General features: G+C 39.6%; 1 protein-coding gene across 1 annotated transcript; it reads left to right on the forward strand.

The window, feature by feature from the left end:
- The first annotated feature begins 3,151 nt into the window (after nt 1-3,151).
- YIPF6 (Yip1 domain family member 6) lies at nt 3,152-17,726 on the forward strand. The gene is made up of 7 exons (XM_063432167.1): nt 3,152-3,257; nt 3,495-3,623; nt 5,588-5,666; nt 10,522-10,564; nt 12,388-12,513; nt 13,203-13,360; nt 14,758-17,726. The coding sequence occupies exons 1-7, from the start codon at nt 3,213-3,215 to the stop codon at nt 14,877-14,879; spliced, it is 702 nt and encodes a 233-aa protein (XP_063288237.1). The 5' UTR covers nt 3,152-3,212; the 3' UTR covers nt 14,880-17,726.
- Nucleotides 17,727-27,947: the final 10,221 nt, after the last annotated feature.

Here is a 27,947-nt window from a genome sequence, read left to right on the forward strand (position 1 = left end):
TGGGCATTTGGGGGCGGCGTTTTTTGCCGCCCCCTGGAAAATGCCGCCCAAGGCAAATGCCTTGTTTGCCTCGCGGCTAATACGCCCCTGGGTGCAGGCTGCAAGAGCCAGCAACTCCCAACAATATAAACCTGCAGACTGGATTCGAGGGAAGTCACCCTCCAGCACCCAAAAGGTAAGAAAGTGGAGGGTGGCTATAAAAGTGTATATTTTAACCTGTATGTCTGTCAGTGTGTGTCTATATGTCACTGTGTGTGTGTGTATCTGTAAGTCTGTCAGTGTGTATTTGTGTACATCTGTCTGTGTGACTGTATGCCTGTCTGTGTGCTTGTGATAGCCACTAAAAACCTTACCAGAAGGAACTTAGCCTATTTAATTTTGGCCCCTACCTATTGCCAAGTTGTGCAGGTCTGCTTTACATGCACGTGGTGGTGGTGGTAATGGGGGAGCTTTACGGGGAGAGGGAACTAATACTATGTTTGTATTCCTAACACTAGAGAATCCATTTAAAGGGACACTGTGTTGTCAGGAACTTGTATTCCTGACATTAACCCCTTAAGGATGGAGGACGGTTCAGGACCATCATCGGCATTTTTCCATTGCCGACCGATGACGGTCCTGAACCGTCCTAACTTTAAGATGTACTAACCCGATCGCCGTCGTTCCCCCGGCGCCGATCGGCGGTGCTCTCATTGTGGGGAGACTGCCTGCAGCCCAGACAGTCTCCCCATGGCGGATTAGGACCCCTGGGGCCATGTGATTGCTAAACAGGGCGACCACATGGTCACAATAGGTGTCCATGTGTCTGCCTGCAGGGGGACTGTCTGTGCTGACAGGCAGTCTCCCTGCATGTGTAAAATCATAAAAAAAAATTAAGTTAATGTTAATAAAAAAAAAATATTATTATATATGTGTATATATATATATATATGATATATAGACATATATTATACTTACATAATATATGTCTATATATCATATATATAATGTCATGCCAAGTGTATTTTTATATTAATATGTACATATATTAATATAAAAATACATTTGTAATTAAATTACACACGTATATATATAATATATATAATAACTATATATATTGTATATATATATTATAAAATACAAATAATAAGTAATTTAAATTAAATATGTAAAAATAATAATAAAAAATTTTTTAAAAAAATTATTTATCTATACGAAATTTTATTCTAACTGTATTTTGATATTAATATATATATATTTATATCAAAATACACTTAGAATGAAATTGTATATATATCTATGTATATATAAATAAATAAAGAGAATACGAACTATTCATATGTCCATATACAAAATTACATAAATAATTATATAAATATACACGTAGACTTCAAATATATAAATATGCATATATATTTAAATTCTACGTGCGTATTTATGTAATATTTTTACATAATCAAGTTATTTTATTGATTGCAATTTAAGGGACCTGCCTGCCAACCCAGGCCGAAAGTCCAGAGAATTTAATTTGCTAGCACTGTATTTTACCCTGTAACGTTCTACGACACCCTAAAACCTGTACATGGGGGGTACTGTTTTACTCGGGAGACTTCGCTGAACACAAATATTAGTGATTCAAAACAGTAAAACATATCACAGCGATGATATTGTCAGTGAAAGTGACTTTTTTTGCATTTTTCACACACAAACAGCACTTTTACTGATGATAGAATTGTTGTGATACAGTTTCCAGTTTTGAAACACTAATATTTGTGTTCAGCAAAGTCTCCTGAGTATAACAGTACCCCCCATGTACAGGTTTTATAGCGTTTTTGAAAGTTACAGGGTCAAATATATGGGTCAAATATTTTTACATTGAAAATGGCCAGGTTGGTTACGTTGCCTTTGAGGGCGTATGGTAGCCCAGGAATGAGAATTACCCCTATGATGGCATACCATTTGCAAAAGAAGACAACCCAAGGTATTGCAAATGGGGTATGTCCAGTCTTTTTTAGTAACCACTTAGTCACAAACACTGGCCAAAATTAGCGTTCAATTTAGTTTTTTACTTTTTTCACACACAAACAAATATGAACGCTAACTTTGGCCAGTGTTTGCGACTAAGTGGCTACTAAAAAAGTCTGGCATACCCCATATTGAATACCCTGGGTTGTCTACTTTAAAAAAAATATGTACATGTAGGGTGTTATTCAGCGATTTATGACAGATAATAGTGTTACAATGTCACTATTGATACATTTTAAAAATGTATGTTTTGAAACCGCAATATCCTACTTGTACTTATAGCCCTATAACATGCAAAAAATAGCAAAAAGCATGTAAACACTGGGTATTTTTAAACTCAGGACAAAATTTTGAATCTATTTAGCAGTTTTTTTTCATTCGCTTTTGTAGATGAGTAAAAGATTTTTCACATAAAAGTCAAAAAACATGTATTTTTTCAATTTTTCATCATATTTTTTTTTAAATTAAATTACATGAGATTATATAAATAATGGTATTAAAGAAAGCCCTTTTTGTCCTAAAAAAAACAATATATAATTTGTATGGGAACAGTAAATGAGAGAGCGGAAAATTACAGCTAAACACAAACACCACAAAAGTGTAAAAAGATGCCTGGTCGCAAATGTACAACATCGCAAAAACAGTCCGGTCCTTAAGGGGTTAAAGTGCAGTTGTACACACATAACACAGACAGCCCTGAGAACTGCTGACACATTCAGTACTAAGTTCCTGGCTTGGAGGGAGCGAGCAGTGGTGATAGTATTCAGTGATTCAAATCATTTCACTGATCCAGATGTTTCAAATCACTTTGTCCGAGTCTACTCTGAATTACCGACATGTCACACTGTAATGCTGGGGTGTGTAGACAGTGGCTGTCCAGATGTTCTAGATTAGAACTACATCTCAGTTAAGCTTTGTCATGCTTAAGGCTAGCAGAGCATCTAGGGAGTTGTAGTTCTACACCACCTACAGCCCAGCTTTGGGTGAACAGCCCCCAGCTTCACTGCACAAGAGTGGACAGTCTGATCATATCAGACAATAGCATCACTGGGTGGCGATAGCTCTCCAGTGATTAGAACTCTGCAGTCGCCATGGAGACACTAGACGCCGGCCTCGTCATCACAAGCGGAAGCAGGGATTGGCGACGGATGATGACGTAAGAAGATCCGTCTCCACGTCGCAGCAGCTCCAGAGAGGCGGAGTAAAACATGGCGGAAACGGAGGAAAGGCAGGATGGTGGAAATAAACAGCTGGTGAGCGGTGGGATATGGACTGTATAGAGGGTCATAGCGGGCCAGGGGGGCCAAGACTAGTGTGCTCTGCTTGCAGGGATGGGGAGACCGGGATCTATGAGTTCAGATTGCAGATAGTGCTGTGACTTATCAGATAGTGAGCCCCAGGGTGGGAATGCAGTGACATATTGGGTAATAACTCAGTCATTCGAGGTTATTTTGCTTTATTATATACTAATTCCCATTCCTACCCTCCAGTTTTCAGGGCTGTCAGATGTTTCCATATCCGAAGACATTCCAGTGGAAGGAGATATCACCATCCCCATTGCCTCTCAGTCCCAGGAGGAGGATTATTCCACACTGGATGAACCTGTCAAGGACACAATAGTAAGAAGGAGAAAGCCAACTATTTATGTATCCTAATAGAAAGCATGTTCTGTCTATATCTCTCTGTATTTGTCTGTGGATATTGTACGTTTCTCCACTAATTGTACAGCGCTGCAGAATCTGTTGGCGCTTTATAAATAGCAGTAATAATAATAATAATATATATAATTTATAATAGTGTATTATTTTTTTTTATTTTGATAGTCTAGCCTCTTTTTTTGTAAGCATTGTTCAGATACTGTTGTGTGTGTGTGTGTGTTCATCCGTTACCTCTTATTGTCCTATTGTATGTGTTATAGTAATACAATCAGAAGTAGTCAGTAATTTTCAATTTTAGTATTCGGACAGGTCCTTTTTAATTATTTTTTTTTTCATGGAAGAATACTATCACTTTACTAGGACTCTTTGTTTCTCAAGTGGTAACTGAACATTTGTAAATATTTTTGAGCTGGCATAAGTATTTTAGGTAAAGTGTTTCTATATTATGATATAAAATGAAACCTCAAGCTATTTTTACATTTACATTTTTATGTCAATCTTTCTTTTATTTTGAGGTAAAAGATATCACAGGAAGTCAAACATTTATGCATTGTAAAATAAGGTTCATCAGGCATACATTCAGTACTCAAGCTGTTTTTAAATTTTCAATCTGTTAGAACAAATTCTAAGCATTTAGACATAATTACATATATATAAAACGAAAAGTTGATTCAGTGCTTCCCTAAAGGAAGCATTTATCTGGACAAGCATGGCACTCACTGCACATGTCATTGTCAACCACAATGCTTCTCTATGAAGAGCATTGGTTGGGTGAGAAGACAAGGACGTGACACCTGCCGGATTACTTTGACTCAAGACAAGCAGTGAGTCTTGATGTTGTAAAAAGGTAATTAAAAACCTTTTTTTCATTTTGTATTTCTTACTAGTGAGGATAAAGCTATAGTGTTAGGAATACCTGTTTGTATTCCTAACAATGTAATGTAATTTTTAAACCAAAACAAATAATGCCAGTGTAGCTAGTACTATTATTATCGCCATTTATAGAGCGCCAACAGATTCCGTAGCGCTTTACAATATTATGAGGGGGGGATTTAACTATAAATAGGACAATTACAAGAATACTTACAGGAACGATAGGTTGGAGAGAACCCTGCTCAAACGAGCTTACAGTCTATTCAGTTTAATATAAGGGTATTTATAGTAGATGCAGCACTATGTAACTAATAAGATGTAGATTTTAGAGACTGCAGATTATTAGGTCAATTAAAATAAAGAAAAACAATTAAAGGGACACCAAAACAACTTTAGTTTAATGAAGCAATTGGGTGTACAGATCATGACCCTGCAGTCTCACTGCTAAATTCGCTGCCCTTTAGAAGTTAAATTGCTTTGTTTATGCAGCCCTAGTCATACCTCCGTGCGTGAGACTTGCAAAGCCTGCATGAAAATAAATAGTTTCACTTTTAATCAGATGTTAACTTACTTTAGAAGTTTGTATATCCTGCTCTGTAAATTTAACTTTAATCACACACAGGAGGCTACTACAGAAAACTATTAACCTGACAGGAGACAATAATTTCTAATTTGAACAGACTGTGCAATAAATTAAGTTTCAACATTAGGTCTTACTTTACAGAAAGTGTTTAGGAATGCTGTGCAAGTCATTTTCAGAGAGGTGTGACTAGGGCTGCATAAACAATGTAATTTAACTCCTACATGGAAGAAAAGTGAGCGGTCAGACTGCAGGGGCATGAACTATACATAAAAACGGCTTCATTAAGGTAAAGTAGCTTTTGTGACTATTGTGTACCTTTAAGTTTTTGACTTATAATTAAGAAAACTGAATTGCTGCTTATTAGGAATTACAAAAGTTAAAAATATAATAAGATACACGCTATTATTAAAAATGTCAACATGACAATATTTATGTTGTTAATCATGGATGCTTATCGCCTTCATTTTAGATGAGAGACCTAAGGGCTGTTGGAAATAAATTTCTTCATGTTATGTATCCCAAAAAAAGCACGGCACTGCTCAGAGACTGTGAGTATGTAGAACACTACATTTGCTGTATCATATTATACAGTTGGCATTTGAAATGAATAGTCTGTTTTTAAAACAAAAAAAAAACAAATTTTTCAATTGAATTTTAAAAATATTGCAAAAAATTTAAGTTACTCCTCTTTTAGGGTATCACTGCTCAGTGATTCTGATTGCTGCTGGAGGCAGACTCCTCCCTCACCAAGATAAGATGCTCCCATCAGGAGAGTCTCATTGTGGTCTGTGGTGACTGATCTTATCCTGTAAATGCTTGTCTGCCATGTGTTTATGGGATAAATAGTTAATCTCCAAATTGCAGTTCCAATCATTGCATATGATGATTGGAACTGTCCAACCCTACTGCAGACGCTATCAACCTGATTCACTGTTCCATGCATGCATATTCTAAAGCTCGTCTCTCTCAAGGGAGGAGAGATTGACACCTCCCTAATCCCGCAAGAAAGGTAGGTGCAAAATTAAAGGAATGCTAGTGTCATTTTCCTTATTTATAGAGGTGTCATCTCTGTGTGTGCTATAAAACTTGCCACTTGAGGTCCCCCTCTGGAGCTGCTTATGACTGTAGCCTTGGCAAGGACTACCCTTCCCTTGCTTTCCGGAAGAGACTTTCAGTCTCTTCGTGGAGAAATAACCATCCAGAGGCTTCTCATTTAGAGACCTCCGAGTCTGTCCCTCTGTGCGCACGCGTGTCTTCTAGCATGCACGCACAGCTACAGCATTCAAGAAGAACGCTGTTCTGATGTGAAATCTGTAAGGAGGATTTGGGGAGAAGGCAGGTATGTTATAGTAGAAGAAAACTAACAGAAGGAGGAAGAAGCCTCCCTGGCTGTCTGACAGCCAGGGAGTTGTTTCATAACTGTATTATAAAAGTGAAGATTTCTCATAGACTGGAATATAAGTAAGATACTCCTCACCCAGCAAAGTGAAGTGCGTTATGGGTGTGCAGTGGTCCTGTAATCGTTCAAGGTAACAATTTACGTTTTTATAAAAACCTCAACGTTTTACTTTAAACTGTTAAACTGTCAAGACCACTGCACCCAGGCCACTTCATGGAGATAAAGTGGCCTGGGAGACTTTGATGCTGTAATATAAGTAATTAAGTGTTTAGAGCTGCTTGATTGAAAACCCTGGTGGCTTTCTTTTCATTTTTCTTGAACACATTTTTTTAAAAACCTATATTTTAAACAAAAATATAACAGTCCTAAAACAATTATATGGGGTAGAGTAAGTGAAAGAACAATATTAAAGGGGGAGGGGTTTCCATCGTTAAATACATAAGTTTAAATGATCAAATGTTTACATAAATGAGAGAGTATGATAAAATACAAAAACAAAATAACAGTTGCCAAAATAGTACGGGGTGTGTGAAATAATTTTTGCTTTATATTGCTTTGCCAATTGTCCAAATGAAACCGTAATAGTCTATGGGGATGGTTGCTTCAATGCCAAGTCACCTTTTATTATAGATTGTTAAAAGTACCACTTCCTTTATAGATTGGATGGTCAGTGCTTTCCGTTAACAAGGTATGATGGACATTGCCGCTATAAGAATGTGACCTGTCATGGTCTTATCAGTTTTACTAGTTGTTTTGGGGAATTTCTTAATCCTAGTTCTGGTGAAAATGTGACAGTAGACCAGTTAGTCTATTTATTAGCAGACTGATTCCTTTCCAAAAAAGTTTGACGCTTCCCACAGTGCCACCATATGTGAGACAAGTTTACCGAATGGGCTTTTATAGCAGAAGCGGTAATTTTTACAAATAAGTGCCACTCGTAGACACACGTGTGGGCTCAAGGTGCTCCAAGGATCATACTTTGTAGTAATACAAAGTGGTTATGGTGCTTAGCCTTTAAAGGGACACTCCACACACCTAATGAAGCTGTGCTCCTTTTTTTATTTTTGAAAAACTGTAGTTTCTAATAAAAATTAGGTCATCCCAAGTTCCATGGAAAATACGAAATCGAAAAAAGCTTGCAACTCTAATTGTCATCTGTTCATGTCACTCAAGTTTAACCACATCTCAATGTGAAATGCATGTAAGAAACATTTCCAAAATATAGAATATTTTACAATTTGCACATTTTTAAATGACCTTGTTACACCTCCCTTGCAGTCAATCAGACAACCAGTCTTGTTAATTCCTTGTGCAGCTTACTCAAGAAGTAGAAGTTTCCCAGAGCACCTGCCTTGCAAAACCCTCTCATTGAGCTGCATTTGGGAAGTCTGTGATTAGACAGCCACAATAAGTCTGGGCTGGGGAAAAAGTGGAGGGCTTGTAACGGCTGCAGACAAGAAATCTGCAGCTTTTTGCAAGCATGTTTTCATTAATGGGCATATATGCGAAATTGTTAATAAAATATATATATATTTTCAATGGTGTGTTCCTTTAACATTTATTAACTGCAGGGGTTCCTGTTTCTGTGCAGTAGAGCAGTAGCACACTGCTGTACTACAAACAAACAGACCTTGAAGGACCACTATTGTGCCATGAAAACAAACTCATTTTCCTGACACTATAGCATCATTGGGGCCCCCCTCCCGCCGGGCTGAAGGGGGAGGAAGGGGGTTAAACACTTACTTTTCTCCAGCGCCGGGCCCCCTCGGCGCTGGGGACTCTCCTCCCTCTTCTGATGTCATCGGCAGAATGCGCATTATCAATGCTTTCCTATGGACGCTGGCGTCTTCTCGCTGTGAAAATCACAGTGAGAAGCGCGGAAGCGCCTATAGTGTCTGTCAATGAGACAGCCACTAGAGGCTGGATTAACCCTAAAGTAAACATAGTTTATCTGAAACTGCTATGTTTACAGCAGGCAGGGTTAATCCTAGATGGACCTGGTACCCAGGCCACTTCATTGAGCTGAAGTGGTCTGGGTGCCTATAGTGGACCTTTAAGGCTGCAATAGGTTGCATGCAGTCCTCAGATATGTATCTTTTAAGTGCTGGCAATTGCCATAACTGTCTCGAGGTTTTTAAAACTAATATTAAAAAATAAATAAAGTCAATACAGCTAGATGCACATACTATACATGTTGCATGCTTCTCTAGTAAATGTGGCTTTTTTATATTTGAAGAAAAAAACCTGTAACAGGGTTATTCACATAACGCCTAATGTACTTGAATTAAATCCAAATGGGGGAAAAACTATGGCATAAATAGCTGATCTGGAGAAATTCCTCCACTCAGCCATAGCAACAATGTGACCTATGTTCTGAGACTGTATATTTACATGTGTCGAGTGGCTATGCCTCACTGAATGTGTCTAGTACTTTGCTGCATGGACAGGTGGTGGCGCTACAACAAAGTGGATCCTTGCCACTAGAAAATATGCATTACAAGGATGTGTATGAATTCTCAGTAAAATGATTTATCTCTGATTCCTGGTTCATTTAGAAAATCAGTGACCTCAGAGAATGATGGAGCAATGAGTAAACCAAGTGTTTTATCCAAAGGCTGTGCCAACTCAAGGAAGTGAAGGTTAATATTTTGCTCTATAATAAACCATTACTCGGAATCAAGAAAGTAAACCACAGCACTTTTATATGATTAAAAGTTATTCAGTACATATAAAGAAACAACTTCTGTTTATACCAGTATTTTGCTTTATGCTATGCTTTGGCCATGAATTCTGGGGACTCTCAATCTTATAGCGTTTTTTTAACCCTGGTAACCACAGTCTCATGAAAATATATTAAATCACCTCTGCCTTAATAAGACAATCATTGGAATGCTTTCAAACTATGCCGGAACTGAACAAGGAAGTGATATAATCAGTTGAATGGAAATACAACATAGTTCTACAATTCACAACTAATGAATATTGTTACTTGCGTTCACATAAGGTTTCATTGAAATGACACCGTTTAGTTTGTGAAGTGCAGCCACAAGGAGATATCTCAAATAATTCCAGTGATTACATATTTGTTTTAGAATCTGAATATCTAATAATGCTTTGCTCTGTTGATTTGATTTAAATTGGAAAACGCGAAGCTGAATGAGGCTGTACAGAAACTGTTCAGAAACATGTTTGCTGCTGTGCATGCTCTTACGCGTTCAAGTGTCTGCCACATTTAGCATAATACAATTCTTTAGCAAAAACTGTCTGTATATTTTTTCAAAATATACCTGGTTCCACACGGACACTTCCGGTTATATAAATGATGCATTATAAAGTTGATGGGGTGGGGGAGGATTGTGGTTTTGCAGCTTATTCAATGAGCTCTCCTCAGAAGTGTCTGAAATCTCTCAACCCCAGTCCTTAGGCTCACTTTATATTCATTGAGTGCAATACTCGATAAGATAATAAAGCATACTTTAATGTTAAAAGTTATATTTTGTTCCTATAACACTCCAAATGGCAGAAACCCCATTACAGCTTTTTTCCGAGGGGCAAGTCCTCTCTGTCTGTGGTGACATTCTCCCATACCTGTCTGGAGAAAATTGCCACATACACGGCAATTGCTGTGAAAAGCTTAAAAAATGCTTATTGTCGAGAAGCATTGACCAATGATAGTTCTTCACTTCTGCTTGAACTGTTCAGGCAGACTGAATTGGGAAGTTCTTCAGGTGGTCAGCTTGACTGCCAGAGGTTGTTTCCCAACTGGTCCAAATCAATTCATAAAAATGCAAGCTGAAGTGCTCTAAGGGGGCAGTGTCCCTTTATGTTGCCCTCTAACCAATTATCACATTCATTAATTGTTACATAATGCACATGAACTGGATTCAGCATCTTCTTTCTCATGAGTTCAGTTATCAGAATTGACAAGAGGCAATGCTATTATATCTACTGGAAGATATTGCATTTGTCTCAATTCCTAACATTCATATTCTTATCTTTAACAGGGGATTTATGGGGCCCTCTTGTGCTGTGTGTGACACTTGCTTTGTAAGTATCTGACTTTATTGTTTTCAATGTTTAATATGCTTAGATCTAATCGTCAAGCTAGATTGCATGGGAGTTTTTGTGGTTCGTGTAATAACGTTTAGTAATACTGGTAATTAATGTTACTTGTGGTGTGTTTGTATGTTTTTTAAATTGTTTATTTTTTTTAAGCGTAGACCGGATAAATTTGTCACTTTTGACAAATGATCACAGCATAAAAGTAAAAAAAAAAAAATCAAAAATAACTATTGCAATAGCCCCCAAAAATACATGCCAGGTTACGCAGCATACGTTTTATTGATGGTATTGCATGATGCTGCTCATACAGCACCAATGGTAAGACAAACATTATTCACGCAGCACCGTGCTTCGAGAACCTATCCAAGATGTTGGCTCCATTACTGGCAAGAACCGAGGGGGTAAATTTGTTTATGCATTTCCTGGCATAAAGAAAATTGGTACTGTTTCACAGTATCGTTTAGTAGTTCACAAACACTCCATATGTACACTAGTGAATTTATAATAATAAATGAGCCCATATGCATAGAAACGCTTTACAGGTACACTGGTGTGTCTTCTACAACCACAAATATTGCATGTATAGCTCACTTAGATTGTGTGATGTGGAAACTAACTTGCTGGAAGTAGAGAGTTTTAGATAAGTATATATTGTAATCTATATGCTAGCTCTTGGTTTATCATCATATGGTATATATTAAAATGTTCTACATAATTGTCTAGGTTGAAAAAAGACTAAAGTCCATCAAGTTCATACTTACTGGAACCTTACACTGTCAATGACACAATTTGCCAGAGTAGACCTACCAAACCGAAGTGGATGACAAGTTTCCATTATTTATGCATTATAATTATAGATATACAATGTGCTTGCCAATTCATTTGCAAATATATTTATTAAATACCATCTTTCCTGAAGTTTGCATCTAACTCCTAGACACTGTAAGAACACGCTCACTCAGTGCACACAGCTGACCACTAGAGGGCAATGCATTGTTTCCTGAGTGTACGCCACACACATTCTGGAAGTGTGCATGGATGCACTTAAATTGGAACACAAACATATTGGGTATCATTACACTGGCTAGGGATTTCACTAGCACAGTGTATTTATCACATTAAAGTGAAGTGAACTTAAAGGGATCTTATAGTGCCAGGAAAACAAACCCGTTTTCCTGGCACTATAGGGTTAATAGGTCCCCCCCCTCCGGATGGGCTGAAGGGGTTAAAACCCCTTCAGCCACTTACCTTAATCCAGCGCCGGGCTCTCTTGGCGCTGGTGATCTCTCCTCCCACTGCCGACATTGGCTCCCAAGTGGAGCCGAATGCGCATGCGCGGCCAGAGGCACGCACATTAAAACCCGCCCATAGGAAAGCATTACTAAAGGCTTTCCTTTGGGCATCTGAAATGATGCTGGACTCTGTGAGGATGTCCAGCATCATTTCAGTGCGATTTGTCTCACTGAGAATCGCGGAAGCGGCCTCTAGTGGCTGTCAGGAAGACAGCCACTAGAGGCTGGATTAATCCTGCAATGTGCTATGTTTTCAGCTGCAGGGTTAAAACTAGGGGGGCCTGGCACTCAGACCACTTCATTGAGCTGAAGTGGTCTGGTCTACTAGAGTGGTCCTTTAATGGCCTTTCATACAAAATTGTTCATGTTGAACAGGCATTGGTTTGACTATTTATTGTGTTTTGTGTTGCATAGGTTAACATTTTAGCTGTCAACGTCCATTGCCCATCATGTGTTTTAGTATATTGATACTAGTTTGCTACTCATTGCAACTTCTATTGTTTGTCTCTCCCCCAGAATGCTGCAGGGTAGCTATGCAGACAGTAAGGATAGTGGAGGACCCCAGTTTGCTGAGGTCTTTGTAATAATATGGTTTGGGGCTGTAGTCATCACTTTGAATTCCAAGTTGCTCGGAGGAAACATGTGAGTACCATTTAATTACTTCACTTCCAATAGAGGCTCCTGCAAGGATAAATTTGGTCTTTGTGGATAACAATCAGGAATTTATTCAGTAATCAATAACTGTAGTGAATTAAAAATCTAATCACAAATATGCTATTTTTGCTTAAATGTAAAAAAAAGTTACTGTTGTGCATCATCGACTTACCTCAAATAGGATTTTGGGTAACGTCCGCCATTGTCACATTAATTCAGAGAAATCCTATTTCCACTATTCCAATTAAACTCCCAGCTTGATATGGAAATGAACAATTTTGCTATTTGGTTTTCAATTCACTACAATTTGCTCTATCGTAATTAAACCCTTCAGTTTGGGGGATACCTACAAAACGTGCATTTCTCTATTGTTTATAAATATTGCCACTTCAAAACTACTTCAGTGCATTGCATTAGAACTATATATTAGTTTTGTAAACGGTTTTGAATGTTTATAAGAATAGTTTTCATCCTACCAACATTTGCACTGTTCTCTGTAAATAGTCATCTGTTCCCTGCGTAAGATAAAATACTTGGTTCCCCTTTTTTTTTTTCATCACCTGTGCAAGTAGTTCTGTTAAACGATAATCAGCATTTTTATGGGATCTGCCTGTTGTTCTCCAAAGATGTATTGTCTGTAGTTGGTTCTAAAGAGATGTTCTCCTTTTCCTTTTCAGCTCTTTCTTCCAGAGTCTGTGTGTACTGGGCTACTGCATCCTGCCTCTTACAGTGGCCATGCTAGTATGCAGGTTACTTCTCCTGGCGAGTATGAACACTGTGACTTTTATAGTGCGCTTGGTCGTTGTGGCAGTCATGTTTGCCTGGTCAACGCTTGGTAAGAATCTTTGAAAATTTTAAGACGCCTGCAAAGTTGTAATATTGTTGGGGGGTTTTCAGCATTGAACATCATGTTATTTGGTGATATTTTTTTGCAATTACTTTTTGTTTAACCCCTTAAGGACCAAACTTCTGGAATAAAAGGGAATCATGACATGTCACACATGTCATGTGTCCTTAAGGGGTTAAACAGCTTTATTTATTTGATGACACTTTTACTCCTTAACAGCCCATTATGTAACTATATGTCTTGGATTACAATTTAAAAAAGTGATGGTAAGAGCCACACTCAATCCCAGCAGCCACCCGGTGCTTTGGAGCAGGACCAGCAATCCCACAACAATAAGGCAACACAATAAATTCTCCAGGTTTTTCAAGGTGTTGAAGCCGCAGGCAGTTTTAATGGAACAAAAAAGAGCAGCAACGTTTCGACGTGCTGAGAGGGCTTTTTCAAGCTTTTTTTTTCTCATTAAAACTGCCTGCGGCTTCAACACCTTGAGTGCCTAGAGAATTTCTTGTGTTGGATTACAATTTAGTGAAGACCTGAGAGAAACTAGTACACCTTTAACTAAACACCTTGCAGGGTACATGTAACATGGATTCTGCATGTGCAGTTTTGTGGGAATGCTTCAGTGGTGAGGCAGTCTAGGAACAGGCAATTGTTTGCTTCCCACGCTGTATAATTGCTATGAACATCAATCAAAGAGATCATGTGGCTTAAAATAAGTCCTTGTTTCTTGTCATTTGCGCTCAGATTCTGAAAAAAAGGGGAGGGGAAAGTACTATTTAGCATTCCATAACAGCTCCTGTTCACTCTTTGATTAACTTTAATAAATCACCTTTTTTTACATGTATTTACTGGACATCACATGCTTTGAACCGAATTTGTCCAACAGTTCGGCTTTTCTTACCTCTTCCTCCCCCCCCCCCCCTTTTTTTTTTTTTAATAAATACAGGCTTCTGTCCATGTAACGTCAGCTCTTCTCCTTTACTGCCCTGTCTTTCTCCATGATTTCTCCCATTGAAACCTTGTACACACTACATACTATTTTACAGTTTTTGTACTGAAATATTTTAATAAAACGTTATTACAATAAATGTAGATGCATGAATAGTAAGTGCGTTTTTTTTTTGTTTTTTTTTTTATTTAATTTGAGTTTTGGGTTTGTTAAACTGTGAAATATCAGTGTACCATGTGTAATTTATATAACCGAATTGCTGGTGCAATGTAATGCTTCACAGTAAATAAACAATGAGCGATAAAACATGGACACATTTGAGGGAAATGGGAAATAGTATTACAAAAAGCTTCAATATGGCAATTCAATAACAAAGTAATAATAAATAGTTCTTGCCAAGACATGTATAACTATTATTTATTTATTTTATTTTCAGCATCCACTGCCTTTTTAGCAGATAGTCAGCCACCTAACCGCAGAGCCCTGGCTGTGTATCCTATATTTCTCTTCTATTTTGTCATAAGCTGGATGATTCTGACCTTCAACCCCAGTTCTTGAGTGATGACATCTGGTGGAGTTTTAAGAGAACCATTGTGAATATGGACAGGTGTAAAGCTACCAAAGGCCTGTAGAATTACTCAGCACCTGTCTCTGGAAGAACCAAAACAGTGATACAAAATGCCATTGATGGAAGATGCTGTGTGCGGGAGCCTAAGCAGCTGTTCAATTTTTCATAATGTATATAGTCCGCACTAAACATCTGTAATGCTTATTTCCTCTCAACTCATTTCTAGCAATAAAAGGAAGGTTTAATTTAAAAGGTGCATCAACGTGGTGGCAGGCCAGCACCGGGGACTTGTAAATATCTTTACTGTAAGGTCATAAATATTAAACTGTATAATATTGGACCTACAAGGTATCTTACCCGTGTTGACTTTCTTTTAATTCAGTTTGGATATCACAGGCTGCCTTTTAACAATTTGTTTACCAAGTTCAATGAATGAGTCAAATTGTAGGTGGTATTCAGATTTGAGAGTAGATCATATTATTTTATTTGTTTACCTTTGAGTAATTTGAAGTCCTAACATTTGAATTTGACATGTACATTGGAAGCTATAACCGATTTAGTACAATTCTCATATGCATTGGCTCAACAATCTGAAGGGTAAGCAATCGGGCAAGAAAGGTCCAAGGTAGAAACAATATTTCTTTCCAGTATAAAAATTGTTTGCTTTAAAGGAAGACCCACAAACGTGTCAGGACCAGCACCAACTCTAGCACTTTTTGTACAGTAACCAATATTTAAACATAGACTATGAGTACGGGTTACTGTACGAAACGCGTTAGTTGGTGGTGGTCCTGAAACATGTACGTGGATCTTCCTTTTCTGCAAAGTATTCTTATAAATATTGGAATAAATTAGCGTTTCTACCTTGGTCTTTTGTTACCTTATTGCTTACCTTTAAGACCATTGAGTTGGCACTTATGAAGATTGTTTCAATTGTACCTGCTGACTTCAGAACAAGTGTTCCGGTCCAGTGCTTATGAGCCAAGCGGTTTCACAAAACATTGAATTGTGTTATGTGATTTTGTCTGTCAGGATGTGAGTACATTTTCTTTATTAGTTTTCATTACTGATTAGTAGCACAAAGCGCAGTAGTGGTTATGGTGCTGGGAGTGAATCTCTGCCGGTAAATAATGTCCAGAGTTACACAAAATTGATATTACTAATACTGAAGTATTAACTTCCATTTTAGCATACCAGTGCAGAATGGACCCAACAGAACTAGGTGTCAAACTGTTTGTGAATGATTTGATAGCATGGGATGGAGCCAGGATTCTACTGACACCATAATCACTACAGCACCCTGAAATGGATATGGTGATTAGAGTGTGCCGATAATTTTTATTTTTTATTTTTATATAGGGGCCTATATTTTGTACTTTAGTGTGGTGACCCATTGTTCAGTAAAAGAAAATCAGTAACTCATTCTTTGTGTGTAATATATTTCACGTAAATAAAATTTAGCAAAATTACTCTTCAGTGTGAGAGGGAGTCTCCATGGCACAAGCAATGCCACTACAGTATAAAAAAAAACCAAACCCATATTTTAGTCATTTGCATGGGGGATGATAAATAATATGCCTCAAAACTCACTGAAATGGCATGTGAATAAACCTTTGGCTAGTCTTTTTTTTTTGTGCTTTTCATTTTGTAAAGTTAGATGAACATTTAATGTTTGTGATGTCATGATAAGGAAATGCACTTTAAAATAAAATTGTATATTTACCACCCCAGTTGGTAGTATGTTTCTGGCCTTTATACAAAGACAATTCAGATATAGCATTTGTGGGATGAGCCACCAGTGTTTCGGATTCCTGTATTGTGTGAATCAAGGTAGATGGCCAAAAGGAATAGCCATCCCTTCTCTGAGTTTATTTGTCCTGTCTATAAATATAATTATTCTAAATGTGGCATGTAATATATTATCCAGGACGTACTAAATTCTAAGCTCTAGGCATGTGAAACAAAGCCTTGATAGATTTGAAAGCTTTGTAGCCATGCACAAACCTTCCTTAAAATTGTAATACATAATCTGTGTGTTTCAAACTGTTGCCTGGTATTATGGATCATCCTAAATTACAACACATTTTAAGAAGGTGATCTCCTCCCAAGCTCCTTATCTGTCATATACACCATGAAACACACAAATGTCAAATTCTATATTATTATAATGAAATGTTTGAAATGATTCAAACAGCTCTCATAATTGGTAATTTTGTAATTCTGTTTAACTATTGCTAGCAGCTTAAAAGATTGTCTGTCATTGGTCTTTTGTACTGACACACTATGCGTGTGTGGAGTTCTATGCTATAGGTTACATAGCCGCAAAATGGGGACTCTTATGTGTTTACAGCTTGTTACACATTTCTTCATATTTCAATATTTTCAGAAAGAAATATGTGCAGAATGACCTAATCTAAAAGTCATTTTACAAACGTTATGCATTTTTGCTATTTTATGTTCTATTCAAAATTTGTATTTAGCAAGCTAGCTTCTAGGGGGCAGTTATGTACTTAAGTGTGCATGACCTTACAAGACAATATGTTTTAAGCTAGGCAATATGTAAATATGTTTTATTTTTGATTTAGGCAATATGGTGTTTAACTGACCGTAATATGTTTATTGGCATATATTATTACACACTACTACTGCTGTTCATTCGATAAATGTGCAGCTTGCTCTTCTGACTGGGGTAAGAATGATTTATTATGCAGGGGTTGCTGTGATTTTTTTTTTTTGGGGGGGGGGGGTTTTCTTTGATAACTGATCTGTTTTAAATTTAAAAGTTAAAATGCAATCTATATTTTTAATTTATTAAAGTGTTTTTTTTTTTTTCCAAATACAACGTAGTGTCTGTTTCCTTTCTCATTACTGTATGATTTTAAATATTGTATGTGTCATACTAATAGCTTTATTCACCAACAGTGACTATCATTAGTATATTAATAGTGATTTTAAATGTCTAATTTATACTTTTTTTTTTTTACCTTATCTCATTTGTGATGGAAGGGCTTGTGATGTCCTACTACAAAAGGAGGGCTTTAATTAAAATTAGGGCCGCATAGCATGCCCTAAAGATCTGGCCACACTTACATACGTCCTAGACCGATCCAATCGGTTAGGACTGCCTGACAACCGAGGCAGGTCCCCTACAGCCAAACCCGCTGATCAGAGTCCTATGTTGGGGATGACACTACACTCACATGACTTGCCTGCAGGGAAACTGTCTGCGTCGTCAGGCGGATTCCCTAACATATAAATTAATAAAATCACTTGACTATGCACAAATAATAAATATATAGGATAAAAAGTGCAATCGGAGGGTGATTAAAACCTTAAAAAGGAAGTGGAGAATAACTCCCAGTATTCTGAGACCAAAAACAGGAAATATAACGCATACCAGATAACAAGTATGCATGGCTATAAGAATAAGGCAAAAAAAAAAAAATACCTATCTTTGTTAGGTAACATGGACGTCTTAAAAATACACAAAGAGTAAAAGTGCACAAATGTGTAAGTGTGCTAAAAGCAAAATACTTCAAAAACCTATGTTCTGCCCCTATATATTACTCTTATCCCTACGGGCAGCTAAAGTAAATATAAACTCCAAATTTGTATTCCTATACTTCGGACAGCCAGATAATCAGGTTCCAGGGCTTTATTACATGAATGGTCAAAGGGAAAAAGGTCAGAAAAGCTCAAACAATAAATGGTACATTCCTTTTATAGGGACACTATAGTCACCAAAACAACTTTACTGTGAAGAGGATTTTACCATATGGATGTGAATTATTCAAGGCTCTCCAGGGTGTGAGTTCCTACACTTTTAAAAGCCTGAATGTCTAGCTGGCTCCAGCCATTTGGCTATACCTTGTAATTACCTGGCTATACCTTGTAATTAATGAGTCAATCTCTGTGATATATTAATGGCCATTAGCCTGGTTCCAGTATCATATCCAAAAGAAAGAAACATTAACATTTACTTACAGAATAATAATTAAGCCTAATTTTTTTTTACATTTGAAATGCGACCAGCACACTCTTCTAATGATGTCCGCCATATTGGGTCGCAAATACGTTGTGCGACATATCTATAGAAAGGGAAAATAATAAATTCATAGATGCAAGTATTATTTCTGTGGCAGGTACATAAGTGAAGATAGAGTCAAATGTTTCCATTTGGATTGATGGGGGTTTATAAATTGTCTTGGTGGTGGCAGTGTTAAAATAGTAATAGTTATATTATTATGTTTAGGCATTATGACACTTCCTGTAAAGAGTCATCTAATGTTTACACTTCCTCTATGTCAGGAATGTTCGGGGATCCTACACGCAGAATGCAAATACTAGTAATGTATACAGGTCAGGGGTACCCGAAATCGGGATCAACGATAATGCAATAGCCTAGGTCAAAGGAACACAGAAGGAGGAATAGACAAACAAAGCCAAAGTCAGAATACAAGAATACCAATACGGAATATGCGCTCTTGGGTCAAACAAGAACCACAACAGGGTAATGAGTCTCTTCCTGGTTTCTCTTTAAATACTGTGTTCAATTAGGTAGGTAACCACGCCCCCAAAATGTTCTCGTTCGAACACCTTGGCGGGCTGTGGCGTTCTTAGCGTCATGACGGTGATCATTCGCCACACCATAAAAGGAGGCGGGGTTGTTGCGGCTGGCGTGAGAATCGCTGGAGACAAGCTGAGAGTTGATAGGAGTGTCCCCAATACCCTGCAATGTGATGCCAGCCTGTGACATGCCCCTGACGGATACACAAGGCAACCTGACACTTTATTGGAAATTCTGTTTAATTTAGAATTGTTTATATTCTGCTCTGTTAATAGACTTCTGGAGTCTGCTGTATGTAATTAAAGTTCAATTTACAGAGCAGGAAACTTTTAAAGAATGTTTACTTGTGATTGAAAATGAAACCATTTTTCCCGCATGTTAGTCACAGCCAGGGGAGGTGTGGCTAGGGCTGGTTATGATACCGGAGAAACTGACGGAAGCCAAGCACAGAGAGATGGACACAGGTTTCTTCAGGAAGGAAGAGATTCTTTATTGGATCACCGATCGGGACTCAGAGGGACTAGCGTCACCAAAATACAGCAAAGTCTGAGTACTGAATACATAGAGTACATTCCTTATATAGCACTGTAGCTCCTCCCACAATTAACTACACCCACACATACCCTTAACCTATTTAATAAATAGAGTCTAAACTCATCCATCCGGTCTAACCACGTGGCTCATCTGATACAAAGGAGAGGGACGCGTAATTCCAGTTCTTACATTCCTGCACCTGGTCAGTACAGTGATAACAGTATCTTAGCTACGTGTAATTAACTAACTGATACTACAAACACATATACATACATATGCCTTGTGGCAATCTTAGCCTGCTAAACTTGTATTTTACTGGAATTACATCACATTCCCCCCTTTGATGCCTCTGATATTTCACAATTACTTGAGGCATCACTTAACCTTGGTTTGCATATACCTCAGGTTACCATGAACCAGACCAGACTTATCTTATGATGTGAATCTTTTAACACTCATCTTCCTGCATTGGTTCTCCTTGATCTAGAGCCTTATACTTATATATCGCCATTATCTGTGCAGCAGCCTTCCTCTCTGCTATACTTCCTATCAGGCTTTGCACAGACCTAACTACTAAGGGTATAAGACACGGTAGGAGTAGACACAACAGTAAAATCAGTAGGACTCCACCTACCACTGCCTTAAGCCCTCCAAACCACTCATACCAGCTACCAAACCAACTACTTGGATTGTACCCTTTCCATACCTGAGTAGGCACATGCGCTAGTTTAACCATATGGCTAGTAAGCTCAGCTATTGCTTGCCCTTCGTCATCTATTTGAAGACAGCAATTGCTCAGGTTAAACTTCCCACATACACCTCCCTCTACTGCCAAAAGGTAATCCAAGGCTAATCTATTTTGGTACACTGCTGTCCTCATCCTGGTATTATGCTTCGCTAGAAGATTGAGTGCTTGTGAGGTCTCATTAGTAATAATCTCAACCACCGCCTGTAATCTTATAATACGGTTGAGCATATAAATTGGGGTTCTATAACCAAAGGTACCATCTTCTGCCCACGTGGCTGGCCCATAATAATCTATGATACGCTGGGGAGGCCATTCATTATCTTCCCAGGTGCCTATCTCTAAGGGTCCCCTTTTCTTCCTATGATTCACATCATACACTTTAACACCTAAAGTCTCACCTGTTTCAATCGGTAACAAGAAGAAGGATGGTTTGAGCATACCCAACACACATGCCCCTTCCCAGTCCTGTGGCAACTCCGAATAGGCTTTCTTACCACAGATCCAGTACAAATTTGCTGGGGCTCTCCAGGTAGATGTGATGGATAAATCAAACCACACATCCTTTAAACTGGCATATCTAGCAAACGGGTTAGATGGTTCTGAGACATTTGAAGCCGACCACCAAGTTGTATTTTTAGTATCATCATCATAAGCTTTTTGCCCTAGACAAGTTAATTCTCCTACAGAAGTATTATACATTATTCCTTTCCTTGCTATGCAAACATAACCTATGATGGAGGTCTTTAATCTCCACTCAGATTTACCTCTAACACTCAAATGATAATCGGCTTGTGTAGATATTAGTTGGTCAACTGCCTCAGAACCGGACATTACCTCCTTTGCTTCCCAAGGCCATTGGTCTCCCATGTTAGTACCTCCACACACATAGCAGTTGGTAACATTAAGACTACCGGCAATACTTTCAGCTAGGTCAATGAACAGGTTTTTAGCGCTATGGGGGATTTTATTATCTATACTCATCTCTTCATAAAAGGAATGGTATACTTGATGAGTCTGGGAGGATACCGTATCAGTCTCTATTCCTATAAACAATAATGTCCCAGGATCTAAACCCGTCCCGTATATCTGAAACCCAAATAAATTTCCATACTTATCTAGGAACTTGTCGGGGTTATTAATAAGTATATGGACTGGGTTGCATTCCATAGACTTACAATAAGGGCTAGTCGGCAACTTAGTCACTATCATGTCTTTATCTACTGTCTGTCCCCAAGTCGCCCACCCCACACAAGACCAATATGGACAAAAGTTATAGTCTTTATTTGGGCATCTAGGACTCACATATTTATTTTTACTACTGGGACAAATATATTTATCATTAGACCCATACGTCCTCTCCCATCTAAGATCCCCACATACATTCCACGGTTTTCTACCACTTGATATCGCCTTACATGCATCAAATAGCAGAACACCCGAAGAATGTACGGATTCTAACACCGTCTTATTAATTAGGGTCCCCTGAGGATCTCCATTCCTGAGAGTCAACCAAATTGTACGAGGTTGATACTCTGGACTGAAGCACTTAGGTTCTCCTACTCCTAAATGGCACACACTATAGTCTATATTTAGGTATCTACATCTTGATACCTCTCCTTTACATTCGTATTGTGAATGCCAAATTAGGGTTTGGGAAATATGGTTACCTGTTCTCGTAGTCTTAATGCATACCTCACAGCTAGGAGTGTCGGTACCTCTACCTTCCTGAATATAAAAACACATATAAATAAACACAATCAAAAGCACATCTTTCGCCGTCATCCTCAGTCTTCGTCCGTGCGATGGAACCTCAGCTTCCAGGATGTGAGGGCTGCAGGGAATGGAGTTCTGCTCGTCTTCACAGGTGTCCCTTCGAGACTTTCCTGGCTTATACACTATGTGTTGGTAAGCGGACAGGCTTTATTATGGCCTTCTCACTCACACCTGTAACAATAAAATTTGTAATCCACAATAATTCCTCGTTACTCCGACTGAGTAGTGCGTTTCAACCGGATCTTGCAGGGATTCTCTGGATCTGCTGTAATTTGCCAAGAATCGACTGCTGCTGGTTTAACCCTGGAGTGATGTATCCACGGAGTTACTTCGGCTACTTTTATCGCTGTAGGGGTAGACAAAAGAACAACATAAGGACCTCTCCACTTGGGCCCTAACGGTACATTATTCCACTCTTTAATCCACACTTGGTCTCCTGGATGATAACTATGAACAGGGGGATAAATATTCACAGGTAATCTATCTTGTACCCATTTCTGTACCTCCTCCATAGTCTTACCCAACTCTACAACCTGCTGCCGGGTAATTCCTTCTCCCAACTGACTCAAGTCCCCCCTTAAGTTACCAAGTACGGGAGGTGGTCGCCCATACATGATTTCAAAAGGAGAGAGGCCCATCCTTCTGGTAGGGGTACTGCGGATTCGCAATAAAGCTATGGGTAAGAGAACGTTCCACTTAAGTTGGGTTTCCTGACACATTTTAGCCAACTGGTTCTTTATAGTTCTATTCATTCTCTCTACCTTACCAGAACTCTGGGGTCTATATGCAGTATGAAGCCTCCACTTTATACCAAGCATATGAGTCAGTTGTTGTAGGCACTGATGAACAAAAGCTGGACCATTGTCCGATCCTATAGAACAGGGTAGTCCATATCGGGGTATTATTTCTCGTAGCAGGAATCTTACAACTTCTCCTGCTTTCTCTGTACGAGTAGGACATGCTTCTACCCAGCCTGAATAGGTGCACACAATTACCAACAGGTAACGATGTCCACCCGATTTAGGCATTACTGTAAAGTCTATTTGTAGATCGGACATGGGGAGTCCCCCCATAAACTGGACTCCTGGTGGCTTTACTGGTCCTTGTCTTGCATTATTCTTAGCACACGTTACACATCTGCGTACAATGGCCTGAGTCAAGATGGACAATCTTGGTATGTAGAAATGTTTCCTGAGAGATTCTTCAGTACTGTCTCTCCCAGAATGTGTCCCGTTGTGATAATTTTGGACAATTTCTACCGCTAGTGATGCTGGTATGACTATTCTTCCATCTTCTAGCTGATACCACTTGTTCTCCAAATACTTTCCCGGTTCAGTCTTTAACCACTCCTCTTCTTGAGCTGTATAAACTGGAGTCCATTGGGACAGTGGAGTTGGTATAAGAGCAGCTATATGCCCCACATACTCCTGTCTTCCTGATTCAGCAGCACGCTTAGCTGCACTATCTGCCATCCGATTTCCCTTGGTTACATCACCATCTCCTCTCAGATGCGCTCGACAATGTATGATACCGACTTCTTTCGGCTCCCACACTGCTTCCAATAGTTGTAGGATTTCAGCTGCGTACTTGATTTCTTTGCCTTCTGAATTCAGTAGTCCTCTTTCTTTATACAAAGCTCCGTGGGCATGAGTGGTTAAAAACGCATACTTAGAGTCCGTATAGATATTTACTCTTAAACCTTCAGCCAATTGTAACGCTCGTGTTAGTGCTATTAATTCTGCCTTTTGTGCTGATGTTCCTTTCGCCAGTGGCCGAGCTTCTATCACCTTGTCTATTGTTGTCACTGCATATCCTGCATAGCGGATCCCTTCTTTCACATAACTACTGCCGTCGGTGTAATATTGAACATCGGGGTTCTGGATGGGAAAATCACGAAGATCTGGTCTACTTGAAAATACTTCATCCATTACTTCCAAACAATCATGTTGACTTTCAGTAGGTTGCGGCAAAAGGGTAGCTGGATTTAAGGTGTTTACAGTCTCTAAATGCACTCTTGGGTTTTCACACAACATTGCTTGATACTTGGTCATACGGCTGTTACTAAACCAATGATTTCCTTTGTAATCCAACAACGTCTGTACTGCATGTGGGACTCGTACATAAAGTTCTTGACCCAGAGTGAGTTTATCGGCTTCAGCTACTAGCAGGGCGGCTGCAGCTACGGCTCTTAGACAAGGTGGAAGTCCGCTGGCCACTGCATCCAGTTGCTTAGACATGTAGGCAACAGGTCTTTGCCATGATCCCAAGTACTGTGTCAATACTCCCACAGCCATTCTTCTTTGCTCGTGTACATATAAGTAGAATGGTCGTGTGTGATCAGGTAGACCTAATGCTGGGGCACTCATCAAAACCTTCTTCACATCTTCAAATGCCGTTTGCTGTTCTTGGGTCCATAAGAAGGGGTCGTGCTCTGTACCTTTGATGGCTGCGTACAGAGGTTTTGCCAGTATCGCATAGCTGGGAATCCATATCCTACAGAAGCCTGCTGCCCCCAAGAATTCTCGCACTTGTCTTCTATTCTTGGGTATTGGTATTTGGCAGACAGCTTCTTTTCTCTCTGGCCCCATAATCCTTTGACCTTCAGAGATATGGAATCCCAGATACTTGACAGTTGGCAAACACAACTGAGCCTTCTTCCTGGACACCTTGTATCCTGCCTTCCAGAGAATATGTAGTAGATCGTGCGTTGCTTGCTGACATTTTTCTTTTGTAACTGCTGCTATCAACAAGTCATCTACATATTGTAACAATACACATTCTCCTGGGATAGACTCGAAATCCAGTAGATCTTGACTTAGAGCTGAACCAAATAGGGTAGGTGAATTTTTAAACCCTTGGGGCAGTCTTGTCCAAGTCATTTGGCGTTTTGAGCCCGTTACAGCGTTCTCCCATTGGAAAGCGAAAATACATTGGCTTTCTGCGGCAATTCGGAGGCAAAAGAAGGCATCTTTGAGATCTAAGACTGTGAAGTAAGTAGCCCCGCCCGGAATTAAAGCAAGCAGGTTATATGGATTGGGTACAACTGGATGTATGCTAACAACCGCATCATTGACTGCTCTTAAGTCCTGTACAGGTCGATACTCATCTGTACCGGGCTTTTGAACAGGCAGCAATGGGGTGTTCCAGGGGGAAGTACAGAATTTTAGGATACCATACCGTATGAACTTATCCAGATAGGATTGGATGTTCTTCTTAGCCTTCTGCGGAATGTGATATTGTCTTAGGCTCACTGGATAAACCCCATGTTTCAGTTCAATTTTTATTGGTGGAATATTGCGGGCCAGTCCTGGTGGGTTGTTCTCTGCCCAAACTCCTGGTATGTTAAACAATGTCTCATCACTCCTAGGGTTTTGGCTAGTCAACACTGTATAAAGTCGCCACTCTTCTTCCTTTGGTACGGATAAAGTCATAATACCTGAAGGTCCATTAAACTTTAAGGATGTTGTTCCATTTGGTAGGAACGTAATCTGCGCTTGTAATTTTGATAGCATATCACGTCCCAGCAATTGGACTGGACATTCAGGCATATAAAGGAATTGGTGTTTTACTACGTGGCCTCCCAATGTACAGAGTCGACTTTTAAGAACCGGTTTTTCAGCACTTCTTCCAGTTGCTCCTATCACAGTAATAGTCCTTCCAGATGGAGGAGCAACTAGATTAGTCACCACTGAATGTTCAGCACCAGTGTCGATCATGAACGCACTCCTTTTCCCCCCTATTGATACATCGACCATAGGCTCCGCTCGACCAAGGGGGAAGGAGCCCGGTCGGTATCAATAGTCCTCCATGACAGTGTCAGCCAATCCTACAAAGTCCCTACCTTCTCTATCGCGGGACCTTTGCGCTGCTGGAATATACCTGTCTTCCCTAACACTTCCTCTGTTCCCATTACTCCCTCTATAACCATTACTCCCTCCGGGGCCTCCTCTACCTCTCGCTCTACCTCTAAAGTTTCCGTAGCCTGCCCTGGGTTGGTCTCTCTCGTACTGCTCTCTTTGCGGACATTCGTTCCTCCAATGCCCTTCTTCCTTGCAATACGCGCATTGATCCCTACTCAAAGGCTCCCTACTCCATCTATTATTGCCTCTATCTGGGCCCCGTTTATCTACGCCTGCGATCGCTACCGCTAGCATATCAGCCTTTTTACGCATCTTGCGCTCTTCCTCTTTCTTACTTTCTGTATCCCTGTTCATATAGACCTTATTTGCTACCTCCATTAGTTGGGTGATGGACATACCTGCAAACCCTTCTAACTTTTGTAGCTTGCGCTTAATATCTCCGTATGCTTGGCTGACAAAGGCGGAGTTAACCATTCGGGAATTGTCTGCGTCTTCCGGATTAAAGGGGGTATACAAGCGGTATGCCTCCAATAATCGGTCATAAAAGACACTGGGCGCTTCATCGCTTTTCTGGATCACCTCAACTGTCTTCGACATGTTAATGGCTTTCTTTCCTCCGGCTTTCATGCCAGCAATTATAGCGTCTCTATAGGCTCTGAGTTGAACCATATCAGCACCATTTACGTTCCAATCGGGATCGGTGTTGGGATAGTGTGTCGCGGCCCATGCTGCTGGATTGGCTTGGTTCAAAGCACGGGCTCTATCCTCTAATGCTTTAATGGCTGCTTGATTTATTCTTGTCCTTTCCTCATTGTTAAATAAAGTCATTAGTAACTGCTGGCAATCAGCCCATGTCGGATTATGCGTCTGTACTATTGAGGTGAACAGATCAGTCATAGCTTGTGGTTTCTCAGTATACGAGGAATTATGGGTCTTCCAGTTTAAAAGATCGGTTGTGGTAAATGGGACATATACGAAGACTGGGTCAGCGTGTGCCATTTGACCTGCGGCATCGATATAAGCTGACCCGGGATTCAGACGAAGAGGCATCTGATAGTGCTTTAATTGTTGGGCACCAGTCAACTGTCGGGTTTGGATGGGGCTACGTAGAGAGGCGTCAGTCATGGGTTCCGGTCGGGGAGAGATAGGGTATGGGGATGTGGGAGGTCGGTTTTGGGAAAAGGTCGTAAATAAAACACTTCGAGCCGAGCTAGATGAAGCTTGACCGGAAGTCTGAAGTGGCGCCAAATCAGGATATTCGTTTCTAATGGGGGTGGATTCTGGTTCCGGAAGGGGAGATTTAGTACGAGGGGGGGTGGATCCTGTACTGGAGGAGGAAGCGGAAGTGGATGAGGGTAATGAGGGGAGGGGTGCAGGACTTCCTGCGTTTGCGTCACTTCTTCTTAACGGAAAGTAAGGGGGCGGCAAAGGGATCTCGGACTCAGGGGGCGTGTCCAAAATGGGCCTAACACCAGTCCTAGTGGACGAGCAAGTCCTAGCTACCATGAGGCGACACTGCTCCTCGTGGCATGTCTGGAGCCATTTTGGCGAGTCATTTACGGCCTGTCTCCAACAG

This window comes from Pelobates fuscus, chromosome 9 (genome assembly GCF_036172605.1).
Source record: "Pelobates fuscus isolate aPelFus1 chromosome 9, aPelFus1.pri, whole genome shotgun sequence".
Taxonomy (NCBI): Eukaryota; Metazoa; Chordata; class Amphibia; order Anura; family Pelobatidae; genus Pelobates; species Pelobates fuscus.